At 44.4% G+C, this 13,419-nt stretch overlaps 1 protein-coding gene across 1 annotated transcript; it reads right to left on the bottom strand.

Annotated features, from left to right (window-relative positions):
• Nucleotides 1–5: 5 nt before the first annotated feature.
• On the bottom strand, nt 6–13,379 carry LOC129837347 (hepatocyte nuclear factor 6-like). Its single transcript, XM_055903443.1, has 3 exons — nt 12,858–13,379; nt 11,040–12,423; nt 6–4,269 (listed from the first exon to the last, which is right to left on the bottom strand). The coding sequence occupies exons 2-3, from the start codon at nt 12,073–12,075 to the stop codon at nt 3,959–3,961; spliced, it is 1,347 nt and encodes a 448-aa protein (XP_055759418.1). The 5' UTR covers nt 12,076–12,423; nt 12,858–13,379; the 3' UTR covers nt 6–3,958.
• Nucleotides 13,380–13,419: the final 40 nt, after the last annotated feature.

Below are 13,419 nucleotides of genomic sequence, written 5' to 3'. Positions count from 1 at the left end.
CTAAATTGGGTTACAAATGAGTCATTTTAATTTTTTGGTGCAACATCACAACAAACAATTTCACATGAGGTATTCAAAGGGATTCTCTTTAGTTGTTGTTACAAAATGTCCCACCATGATTGACATGTAAAGTGTTGTGTTTTAAGCCTTTGGTTGGTTAGCCACATTCATTAGTTAGTCTAACACATGGACGAGAATGGCACGATACGTATGGTGGGTGAGTCCTAGTTCAGGAACCCAGACACAAACCCATGTCAAATACAATATTTCCCTCAATTTGGCCTCGTTAAAGCTTTTGAATGGAGTCATTTATTCCTGCTTCCAACAGTGGGATCAAACAGTATTTCAAATACACTAACATATTGGAAAAGGAATAATGGTTTTACAAATGTGAAAAAATAGCTTTAGTCTCCTCTTGACCTTTTGTTTTTGGTTGAACTCTTGATTCTCGGGCTTTCATAACTGTTACAGTAAGTCACATGATTCTAGTTTGGTACAAGGAATAGGCAACGTTGATTACAGCAAGATCCTCCTTGCTTGGATTGTCACCTACTTTTTTGGTCTTGAAAATGATTATATACAGATTATTGGTAAATATGACTTCTGTAGTGCAGTGGACTACGCTTTGGCTAGATGGGGCTTGGTTGCTCCTGTAACAGATTGATTCCAGCACATTTGGTTTTGAAAAAGCATGAGAGACAGATGGATAGACAGATAGACAGACACCCTGAAAGGATGGAATCTTTGGTTAAGAAACTTCTTTGCCACACAACATCTCACACAGTTGAGGTAGATGGGTAAGTATTCATGTACACAGGGGGACAAATGGAACACGGGTTACGGAGTCAAAATACTTCCTCTACAGTCACAACTTCATGTCAATCTCTCAGTTCAAACCACAAATGCTGAACTTAAAAATACTGTAACTTAACACATCTCACTGGACTTCACTATCTTTGGATTTCTGGTGTATTAATTAAGATGGAATGATAACCCCACTTATAGTACAAAAACAATATCAGAGGGTATCCATGCATATTCAGCTATACTTTAGTGTATAATGTACCTGTGTTTTTAAGCCCCAGAAGAGCTTGAAAACATCGTCGCCTAAGACGTCCTTTAATCTAGAGAGACATTTCTTTACACTCCGCTAGGGGGTGCAACAGGCGTAAACTGATGACAGACCACCTGCAATACTCTATCAACTCTCCGTACAAAGGGGAGTTCTCTCCTCAGTTAAGACAGAGCAGACAATGACTGAGAAGTCTCTCCCATTTGAGGGCAGACTCTATTCTAAAATATGGGCAGTGTAAAAAAAAATAAAGGTGTCATGGGGACCTATCCTATTGTCTTTGATAGAACACCATATGACAAGCTAGAAAAAAAGGAACATCAAAACTGGTAGGGGTTTTCATGTTCCCTGCACCAGACTGGCCCCCTCCCTTGGTCCCAGCATGCTTACAATTGTTGCTCATTAAACTTTAATTCTACTCTATTGTGCCCTTCCACCCCCTCTCCCAAAACATTGCACCCTGTTCAGGGGTGATTCAGCCACCTCTCTGATCTCCCCGCCCCCTTTGAATGCCCCTAAGCCCACGGGTCTGGCCAGGAGCGGACCCTTAAACCAGATACGCAGAGAGGAGATGGATAAAAAAGGCTCCCTTTGAAGTCTGCAAAAGTCGATGGCCTCTTTCATGACCGCCCGTCTTTCAAGTGCATGCTGTGAAGGGGCCCCGTCAACACGCCCCTCCCAAGGTTAAAGACAGGAGAAGCGCACGTTAGCTGGTGGACAAGCTATCCCTCCCCACTACCCGCCAAAGCAAAAACGAGAAAATGCTAGAAGAGCCTGTGGAACTGAGAAGACTGGCAGAAGGGATGAGTCTGGAGGATGGTGAAATCACATTGAGCAGGACATAGACAGGAGTGTGTGCAATGCAGCAAGGGGAGTCACTGCTATGCAAACCCCAGGAAGATGCACAGCATGCATGTTTCCATTGGGTCTCAAAGGATTCACACTTAAGAGCCTGAAATGCTCCGTAAGTGCAACCCTGGACACTCCAGACACTCTGCTGAATGATGTTTGAACACAATTTTACAAGCAACCTGTGAACCTATGAGATGTCACATTACCACAACATTCAAACAAGCTTAGCCTCGGCATAAGACCTGACCACAGAGACATTTGCCAATAGTAAAGAAATCCCCATTATTCTATAAAAAAAAAACAAAGGCCTTAAAGAGAGAGATACGTAACATCACTGGGAGTCGGGGGAGAGGAAAGGGGTTTAGGCCATACATTCAGGGAGGACAATCTTAATCTTTGGTATTATGATGGGATTCTACAACTAAAAGTGCCCATCAGAAAAAAAAGTCAGTTTCACACAGACATACAAAGCATTATTAAATAAATACTTACAGTATATAGATAGCATAAATAAATAACCAAATAAATAGAGAGAAAACAAAAGAAAAACAACAAATACACAAATGCAGTAATAAATACATTGATCAGTTCAGCAATGGCATTTTAAATTCTTGCTCCAATGAAACTGGTTATAAAGAGGCATGTTAAAACCGTTCCTTGAGGAACTAAAATGACCTTGGTGTACGTAGTAGGACTGGAACAACAACTCATACTTCCATTGGATTTCTATAAATAGAGCAATGTGCTTGAAATCTGTACAAAAGGGCTGAAAGAATCACATTCCTCCATTTTCTAGGCATCTGTAAAAAAAAGATTTGCAATGGAGCCGAGGTTTGTTCAGTTAAGTGTTTTGAAACATGAGTGGAAAAAATACTACACCATTACTATACATTGTGTTACAAGTACTTCTTTCCTTTGCGTCCGTCGTGTTCAAAGTGTTTTGGTTGAGTCAAAATGGCTACAGAGCTTTTGTTTGGTAGGTCAGTCAATGTCCTAAAGCTGGAGGGTTTCATCAAAAAGTCTCTGACTTGGCATCCCTTGAAATTCTGCCCTTGTTTACAGATTCTGTCCCGATTTAAAGTGAGACACACCAAGGTTGCTCCTTGAAAACTGTGATTCAGTCAAGCTGGAACCGTTGTCAAGAAGTGTAAAAGACAAGTCAAGGTTCTCGTGACAGGTAATGATTGAAAACGGAGAATCGTAGAGAGAGAAATAACCTCCTGATCATCCAAAGAGTTCTGCAGTCCTGCGAACCATGTTATATGGGAACACATGCCTCATTCTTTAGAAAGCGTGATGGAGCTATGATTTTGTCACAATCCCCATGTTATTCTCTGTGACCTTCGTCTTGACTCCTCAGAGAAACAAAGAATATAAGAAGATGGAGATCTGTCGATGTAACGGGCGGTGAAAATTTGAATTAGGGGTGTTATGCAATGCAGCGATGCCTCTTGATTTCTGTTTCTAGTAAGGGAGATGAAATTAGCCCTGAGGGCAAACAAAAGTATGGCTCCTCCTGATTATTAATAGCCTCATAACCATATTATTCCTTGTGTCATTTTTATTTTTATTTTTTACTTTTCATCTTTAACTCTGGATTGTTGGAAAAGGACCCGTAAGTAAGCATTTCACTGTTAGTCTACACCTGTTGTTAACAAAGCATGGGGCAAATGAAATTTGATTTGATTTCATAACCTACCATACTAAAATTGAATGTGATGAAATTATAGAAATCAAAGATGCTCACTGTTACCCTCTTAAAATTCAAATAAACTATTCACCCACGACCATTCCAATTATAGGAACTTGTCTCATACAAGTTCTCATATTATTCTGGGTATCACCCCTTCAATATCAAGGAGTGATCAACTTTGGTCTGAAATGCTCTGTGATAATTCTTCATAAAAAAGTAAACTACGCCAACTCCATCACTCCCTCTGATAATGAGGAGTACATTATTACGCCTGATCTCTACCTAGACCAGTCTATGTGCCCTCTGCTGCCACGACGCCCACCCAGCCCACCTCTATCCCATCAGGCCGTGCTGCAGGACACGGCGGAGGAGGACACGCTGGAGCCCGAAGAGCCTGTGGAGGAGGGGCGGCCCTCTTCCGCCCACTTGTTGACATTGCGGCGCCGGGCGTTCATGAAGAAGTTGCTGACGGTGGAGAGCTCCAGGCCCAGCTGCTGGGAGATGGTGACCTGGAGGTCCTTGGCTGGCCGGTGGTTCTCCCGGAAGATGGCCAATAGGGTACGCCTCTGGAGGTCCGTGAACACCAGCCTGGTGCGCTTGGGGCCCTGGTTGCGCTCCAGTTTACTCTGCTCCTGCTCCTTCCGCTTGCAAGCTGTAGGCAGAAGAAGTAGAAAAATGGGTTAGCTAAAACAGACTGGCTAGCTAACTAGGACAAATGGATTAGCTGAGAGAAAGTGGATTTGTTGAAGGAAAACAGATTAGCTAAGCAAGTTTGATTCGCTAAAAGAGATGAATCAGCAACTTGTTTCACTGCACAGTTGGTAAAGTCAACCTAATCCACCAGAAATCTAGACATTAGGCTGTCACACTATTACATGCAAGTAGGCCACTCAACTTGGATAAATGCTGACTAGACAACTAGGCTAGGCCTAAAAATATTTATTGTCATGGACATTACCACCCATCAGCAAAGAAAAAACATAAAGTAGGCTACAGATAAATAACAAATTAACAAGTTCTTCTAGGCGCGCATTTCATTTTTTACTGAATAGGTCAACATTGACATTTTAGTCATTTAGCAGACACTCTTATCCAGATTAGTTATTGCATTCATCTTCAGATAGCTAGGTGAGACAACCACATATCTCACTCATAGTAAGTATATTGTTCCTCAATATAGTAGCTATCAGCAAAGTCAGTGCTAGTAGCGGGGGAAAGTAAAGTGCGAGTGTTAGTTCACGAAAAGCAAATGCAGTGTACACGTCACTGAGGTTAGGCTGCTCTGTTTTCTGTTGGCATGTGCGGACCTGTGACAAGTCAGTGCACCTGTGTGACACCTGACCTGTGTAATTAGTGTTACAGTTTTACCTAAACATTTTCATACATTTACTGGTAAGACTCAGCTACAATTTAGCCTCGCTTTCATTTGGAATTTCAGTTCGACTAAATTCCAAGTCGTTGTTTTCCGTTTACACTTATCCAGGACAGAGGACAGAGATGTAGCAATGGGGGCAGAGGCTGTCATTCTACAGGAATAACAGACGTTTTCCAAGGCAAAAAAGAGAGGCCAACTTGAGGTCGGTAAAATTTGCCATGCCAACCAAATAGGATCCAAATGTAGACTATAAGAAGCCTGCAAGCTATTTTTGCAGTAAAGTCCCTAAAGGCTTTTTGCATTAGGATGGTAAATGACTAATGTGCAAGTCTGTGCATCATTCACAGTAGAGTGAAAAGTGTTAATGCTCCGTAGGCTATTCACAATTGCAGTCCTGGACCATAGTATACAGCAGCCAGTGCAGTCCTGGACCATAGTATACAGCAGCCAGTGCAGTCCTGGACCATAGTATACAGCAGCCAGTGCAGTCCTGGACCATAGTATACAGCAGCCAGTGCAGTCCTGGACCATAGTATACAGCAGCCAGTGCAGTCCTGGACCATAGTATACAGCAGCCAGTTCAGTCCTGGACCATAGTATACAGCAGCCAGTGCAGTCCTGGACCATAGTATACAGCAGCCAGTTCAGTCCTGGACCATAGTATACAGCAGCCAGTGCAGTCCTGGACCATAGTATACAGCAGCCAGTGCAGTCCTGGACCATAGTATACAGCAGCCAGTTCAGTCCTGGACCATAGTATACAGCAGCCAGTGCAGTCCTGGACCATAGTATACAGCAGCCAGTGCAGTCCTGGACCATAGTATACAGCAGCCAGTGCAGTCCTGGACCATAGTATACAGCAGCCAGTGCAGTCCTGGACCATAGTATACAGCAGCCAGTGCAGTCCTGGACCATAGTATACAGCAGCCAGTGCAGTCCTGGACCATAGTATACAGCAGCCAGTTCAGTCCTGGACCATAGTATACAGCAGCCAGTGCAGTCCTGGACCATAGTATACAGCAGCCAGTTCAGTCCTGGACCATAGTATACAGCAGCCAGTGCAGTCCTGGACCATAGTATACAGCAGCCAGTGCAGTCCTGGACCATAGTATACAGCAGCCAGTGCAGTCCTGGACCATAGTATACAGCAGCCAGTGCAGTCCTGGACCATAGTATACAGCAGCCAGTGCAGTCCTGGACCATAGTATACAGCAGCCAGTGCAGTCCTGGACCATAGTATACAGCAGCCAGTGCAGTCCTGGACCATAGTATACAGCAGCCAGTGCAGTCCTGGACCATAGTATACAGCAGCCAGTGCAGTCCTGGACCATAGTATACAGCAGCCAGTGCAGTCCTGGACCATAGTATACAGCAGCCAGTTCAGTCCTGGACCATAGTATACAGCAGCCAGTGCAGTCCTGGACCATAGTATACAGCAGCCAGTGCAGTCCTGGACCATAGTATACAGCAGCCAGTTCAGTCCTGGACCATAGTATACAGCAGCCAGTGCAGTCCTGGACCATAGTATACAGCAGCCAGTTCAGTCCTGGACCATAGTATACAGCAGCCAGTGCAGTCCTGGACCATAGTATACAGCAGCCAGTGCAGTCCTGGACCATAGTATACAGCAGCCAGTGCAGTCCTGGACCATAGTATACAGCAGCCAGTGCAGTCCTGGACCATAGTATACAGCAGCCAGTTCAGTCCTGGACCATAGTATACAGCAGCCAGTGCAGTCCTGGACCATAGTATACAGCAGCCAGTGCAGTCCTGGACCATAGTATACAGCAGCCAGTGCAGTCCTGGACCATAGTATACAGCAGCCAGTGCAGTCCTGGACCATAGTATACAGCAGCCAGTGCAGTCCTGGACCATAGTATACAGCAGCCAGTGCAGTCCTGGACCATAGTATACAGCAGCCAGTGCAGTCCTCGTAAGGAAAAAGAACATAATGTCTCTGAGAGAAAATTCTGTAATTTGAAATGACCCACTTAAAATGGTATATTGTTCAATGTTTACATCTAGCCTATTAGAGTGTTGAGAGAAAACGGTATGGGCTATGGGCTGTGTCTGCAGTGCATCCATATGAGGATTAGACAATACAAGGTGTATGGGCTACTCTGCCCACAACTAAACATTTGACCACATATACAAGTAGGCCTACAATAGATACTGTATGTACTGGAAACACTACACCCACGGTTGTCTTCATAAATTAAGACAGCCCCCCCCCCCCCCCCCCCCCTTCATTCTTCCTCCTTTTCCCTCCTCTTCCCCGCTGACTTGTCTTAGTGGACACTTCAACATCATTCGTTTCTCATAAAAGTCATTTACATGAGGCGGAGAGAGTGAGTGATAATCACTGTAGGGAGAACTCATTTATTTTCTATTAAATAGGTTACGTCAGAGAGGATTGAAACAAGCAGAGTCTGCACTGCTCCGAGTGTTCAGAAGCCCTAAGTGGACTAAAACATATTTGGGTGACTCTTGTAATTACCTAAATGCACACTTTTAAGACCTCAATCAGCAGCGTGTGGTTGTATTTCTTTTTTTGCTGATGGTGAAGGTCTTTTTAAAGTGTAAGCAGTGACACACCACATACACACAGCGAGGCTGCCCCCAGTCTCCAAGAAAGGCGCTGAGATGTTCAATAGATAGATTGGCTTACTGTATATCTCCCCATTGAAAATCATCTCACACACTGAGGGTTGATAGGCCTGATATTTGCTGTAAACCCACGGTAGTGCAAATGATAAACGGCAACTCAAAGACAACTGATAAATATTTTATCATTAGGACATTTATTAGTAGTGCCATCATAACGACGACATTTCAAATGTACGAGCCTATAGCTGAGGTCTAGTTTAGCAAATGTGAATGTTGTGCCTTAATACATTGTGCTGTAATTCCCACTGTATATTTACTCTGAATCATTATCTGAAGGAAATGTTAGACTCTGGGATATCTACCCTCTTGTCAACTTGAGATTACAGGGCCTGTTACCTTTTAGGCATCTACAGCTCATTTACATTTCTGAGAGTTATCGAACCATTTCTCATTAAAATCCGAACGGCCTGAAATTTCAGAAACATGTCAATATTACCACAACTAAAATAAATAGGTTTTCCCAACTGCTACATGTTTTACTGGCATTATACATTCCTACCATGTCAATACGAAGACTGCAGCTATAGAACCCATACTGTCCTGTGCTCAGAAACGCATGGTAATGAAAGCAATGACATGAAAGTAGTGGTTAGCTTGCTTGTACTGTGGAATTATGGGTTGTTGGAGGAGTCAGGGTGTCCTACACCTCCTTTCTTCCACTGCCCCTCCATCCTATCTTTTTCTCCCGCCCTCGCTGGCGATCATAACGCCGACCATTAAGTAAATGCTTCCTTATGCTGTAATCATGTGTAAAAGGCTTGCAATTACCATGCTATAAATCCCTGGCACTGGGGCTACTCCTGGAGACATAAATATTCCCCTATAGGCTTCTTATGATCGTGGGAACAGCCCCTGATCATGATGTATGCCCTTGTCTCGTGTTGCTGAAACGTGATCGAAAGCCCTTTCCCTACCCCCCGGCGTCTGAACCTCCACCCCCTCCTAGCCGACCTTCTCCCTGTCCCCCCTCCAGCCCCAGCCCACCCCCTGCTGATTTCTTGGGCCAGGGGCTGATAGAAATTATTGATTAAATCTGTGCAGCTCAGACTCCTCGACCCATAGAGGCTAGTTAACCCCTTCAGCGCCAGAATGGGGAGCTGCAACAACCCAATAAAAACAACATTGTTTGTTTGGGAGACTGGGCTGTTAAAACCATACTGGAATGTTACTCATTTTTGATATGCAAATGTTTCCCTTGTGACCTTTGAGCTAGGATAACTGAACTGAATATAGTAGCGTACATACAGTGGATTGGCTTCATGGCTTTCATTACTGGGGGATGGCGCAGCCACTGGACCTGAGACATAAACCGCATTGACCTTTCTTATTCATTTAGACCTTCAGTCAAGGGCTTCAGCCATCATCTTTAAAGTTAGGTTCCCTGATCCCTCGCGACTTAAAGTGTTCAAGCACCACTGCGTGGTCTTTAGCTGCACCCTGCCTTCTTCTCTGACTAAAGCCTGATTGCCTCCTCCACAGCCAGAGGTTGGCCTGAAGATGCATCTGATATACAGTGCAGTAATCCAGAGAGCATAACCTCTAAACAGGAGAAAGTACAATGACCTTCTCCATGTAAGCTCTTCAGAATGTCTCCACATAAAGAGGAATATTAAAAGAAGGTGACATTACATAATCAGGTCCACCATTTATCCTAAAGCTTTGCATAATAAAACATTATGTCGAGGGAAGATAACTGGCATGATAACAATAAACATGGAGAGCTGGCTGAGACACTGAGATGCTGAAGGAGCTGGTGGGTATTTAAAGGGAGTGCTGCATTAAGGTGGATCATCTTAAAACTTGAGGCGTGAAGCAAAGAACACTTGAGCTATCTTCAGACTAGGGAGCACAGGGCACTGTGCATTCTAATTCCTGTCTCGATCTGCCGATGCGGTCGAGGTATGTGTGGGCATGGCGTGCTGCTCTTTCCCATGGAAATCAATAGAGGCTTGTAATTAAACAAAAGGGGGTTGGCCGGGAAGAGAAAAACAACCCCCTCAGAAAGTAGGTTATGTAGAAAAGTGCAGAGCTGTCCAAATTGTGCCTTTGCCAATAACTAAATATGCAAGTTTAGACTGTGTGGGGGAGAAGCATTGTCAAATGTTAGTACGCTTGCAATACATCCCCCATGTAAGCGCCTTAATTTTTTATGACTAGGATTGATCTGCTCCTTGAATTTTGAGCAGTGAGTCGTGAAAAAAAAATCTATGACCGTTGAGGTAAAGTAACAAGAATACTGCAAGATAATCCAAATTGTTGTGTCATCTATGATAAAAAAGTGGTGTTTTCTGAAAATGCAAAAAATGCTAATGTTTACAGATGGCACAACACCTCAGCGGCAGGGGAAAAATGTTTCCTTCCTTGCACAATAACACTGCTTCAAGTAAAGATTGGATGCATTGAATATGTACTGTAGACAACAAAGCTGTCACATAACTGAAACCTTGGAAATCTAAAAGAGATAATCACTTATACCTGGGTTGAGTATGATTAGTGTAACATTTTGTCGAACGAGGATGTACACATGTGTTCAGAGACCTAAACAATCAAAGATCAATAATTGTGAGAGGATTGCAAGAGTGCACAATCATTACTTATGAGCCCTATTGTGCTTTTGGGCTTAATCAGTTGGGCTGCTGACAGATAGTGAAAAGCTGTGATCAACTGTGCTTGCTTACACAGCTCACAGACCGCTGCCGACATATGCACACTCCTCTCAGCCCATATCATATTACTGTGTTCACTTGGATCTCTTTCTGTGCTTCGTGTATCAGATGGCTTCTCAGTCCCTATGGAGTGACAACGCGGTAACACAGCACTGTATATTGTGCTATCTTCTTCAGTGCATATCCCTAAAGAATATCAGATGTCAACCAACAAATCATGTACTGCCTTTTAAAAATGCACTTTTTTTTTCATAATGTTGTTTTATCTTGTACTCCCATTTCACCTATATTCATTTCATTTTTTCCCAGATATGGGGAATTCATATCAAGTGTGGGTGAAAAAACAAGTGTATCTTTCCACAACAGAAACAACATTTCCTAACTATCTCCCCAACTCTTAACGTCAGGCATGCACAAACAAATAGTATATTATGGCGGTTTCACCAACAATAATCCTTGTAATTATGATCTCCATGGTTCATTTATGAAGGACAAATGTCCACTCTAATGGTTTAACTAGATCACAATACATTGTGTACCCTGCTCCTTGAATGCTCTGTAACCGTACAAACTATGGACCTATCATTCAAATATATCCTTTAGGAACATAGGAAATGCACAACTCGTTTTTCATTCCTCTGAGCAGCATACAGATCGTGTTGGATTTTTGGAGAAAAACATGGAGAGGTGGAGAGAAATGGAAAAAGATCTTACCCTCCAGCCGCAGTGAGGCCATCCTTTGAAACTCGGGCTCCTGCAGCCAGCGGGACATCCTCTTGAAGGTCTCGCGGCCAGACTTGAGCTTGCCCCAGGGCTTGGGGTTTCTCAGGAGGTCAGACAGAGTGCCCTGTGACCTACAGAGCACCCTCTCTGCAAAGATGGCCTGGGGGATGCTGTACCTCTTCAACTCAGTGATGATCCTCTGGGCCACGTCCCTGGTGTCGATCTCCTCTCCAGCCCCTCCACCTCCACCACCCTGGGAGCTGGGCAGCATGCCCTCACTGCTGGGCAAAGAGGACGAGGAGTGGGGGAGCTCCCCGGCCTTTGAGGACTGTTGGCTGGGGTGGTGGTGTTGATAGTGCTGGCTGTAGATGTGAGGATTGTGGCTGGGCGCGTGTTGGTGAGCCTCCATCTTGTTCAGCTGATGGCTGACCGACGAGTCGCCGCCCAGCCCTGGAGGGGACATCTCCCTGCCGAAGTCTGCCGTCCTGCAGAAGATGTTGCCCCCGTGGACCTCGTAACCACTTGGAAGCATCTGGCCACCATTGCCGTTGGGGCTGTTTCCCAGTGTCCCGTAACCATGCATGGGTGTCCCCAAGTTAGAGCCTGTAGAAGGTGGTGAAAGACTCTGTGTCATCCCCAGATCTTTGCCGTAAGGGTTGTAGAAGTTGCCACCCAGGCCTCTGTCCTCACGCATGAGAGTAAAGCTCCCGATGACATTGCTGACCGGCAGGCAGGGATGGTGGTGGTGATGGTGGTGGTGAAATTTGTCATCGAAAGGCTGCAGGGGGGTTAGTGTGGTGTACGTGCTGCCACAGCTAGATGGAGCATCTCCTCCATAGCCCAGCGCTGACATGGAGTGGTCGAAACCTGGAGGTCGGTGCTCAGGCTCCAGGGACATGGAGTGCCCCCCAAGGGAGGGCCTGGGGAAAGCAGCTGAAAGGTCCCGTGAATGCAGCATCGCTCTGCCATCCTGACTGTGGAGCTCAGAGTGGATTTGGACAGACATCTCCCCTAGGCTTCCATCCATTTTGAATTCAGTTAATTGACCTTTTTTTCTATCTTGATGGTGTTGTTTCAGTAGCCTAGTTGTTGTTTAACAGTAGACTAGCAGTCTGGATGGTCCTTCTCCTGTTGCACAATACTATGGATTTATTGATTTCTGAATGGATTGATTTATGTGCTTCTATACTGTCCAATTATTTATCTGATAACAACTTAAGTAGTCTCTTTAAACTCCTTCAAACTCCAGGAAATCAAGTGTGAAGCAGCTTCAGTAAGATTAACTATCACATTATTTGGATTTGCGCTACAACACTCTTCTCATCCTTTCTTTGGGGCTCAACAGTGTTCCACCGCAGATTCGTCGCTCTTTTGCCTGCGGGAGATCAAATGTTTACTCGTCTGTATTTTAGTTATAGCCTGCTCATGCAATAGTGACGTCTAGGCTATTGTAGACTATAACCACAGTCACAAGCATTTCAAACATTAAGTGTAATTGTTTCATTCCTACGAGAGCCGATCAATGCATGTGTAACACAAAAAAATGACATCGCGATGTCTTCACAGGCAAATCCACTCTTAGAAATCACATTATTGCCTCTCAAGCAAAGTTCTAAATACTCGATGAGCGCGCACACGATTCTTTGGACATTAACGTGCGTCAATGTTTGCATATTTCTCAACACAATTCGGACAACGAATGGTGGTCATATGTTCTATTTAGGAAATGTCTGAGCATTTAAGTTGTTTTGAGATATAACGACACCAAAAACGAACAGATATGTGGCCTCTTAATTGTATTATTCTTACCTTATTCTGTTATATGAGCGCATCCGCGTCTGTTGTCGGTCCTCTGCATCTCTCCGATTGTGTCGCTTGTCTCTTGTCTTCCAGCCTGTCCGCGCAGATTCACACAATTGGTCAGATGCACCCAGGGATGCTACATACAATAAAACAAAGAATTGGCGGTTAGGTATACGTCCTTTCCCTGTCCTTTGGTCTTTTTTTTAAGTCAAACGTCCATATGTAGCCTTGCTCTTCTCTACCTAGCAGCTCTCCTCTTTTTCTTTCATTATCTCGTGAGATTTTCCTCCTCCTCTTCCCTCAGCCTGCTACTTCATCGATTTCAGCCCCACCAACTCTTTCGCTTCTCTTCCTCCCCCCGCTCACACTCGCTCCTTTCAGTAGGCTACGTCACAGTCTTAAAAATCTGACAGATGTGCAATGAAATTCCAACTCCAATTAACCCTTTCGCTTCGGCCAACGTCTCCAGGGAGGGGGCAGGGTTTTACCAACTAGGTGAAGACGAACCCTTTCTCACAACCCCAAAGTTAAGCCTTTTTATCCAATAGCATGCAGAGTTTATGAATTA

This window comes from Salvelinus fontinalis, chromosome 38, assembly GCF_029448725.1.
Source record: "Salvelinus fontinalis isolate EN_2023a chromosome 38, ASM2944872v1, whole genome shotgun sequence".
Lineage (NCBI taxonomy): Eukaryota > Metazoa > Chordata > Actinopteri > Salmoniformes > Salmonidae > Salvelinus > Salvelinus fontinalis.
Note: the sequence above shows the minus strand (reverse complement) of the source record. Positions and strands in the feature narration are given on the sequence as shown.

Excerpts from the sequence above, each read along its gene's own strand:
- LOC129837347 (XM_055903443.1), bottom strand. The coding sequence starts at position 12,075 with ATGGATGGAAGCCTAGGGGAGATGTCTGTCCAAATCCACTCTGAGCTC. Across the intron at positions 4,270-11,039 it reads GGCCTCACTGCGGCTGGAGG|CTTGCAAGCGGAAGGAGCAG; the intron begins GTAAGATCTTTT and ends TTCTGCCTACAG.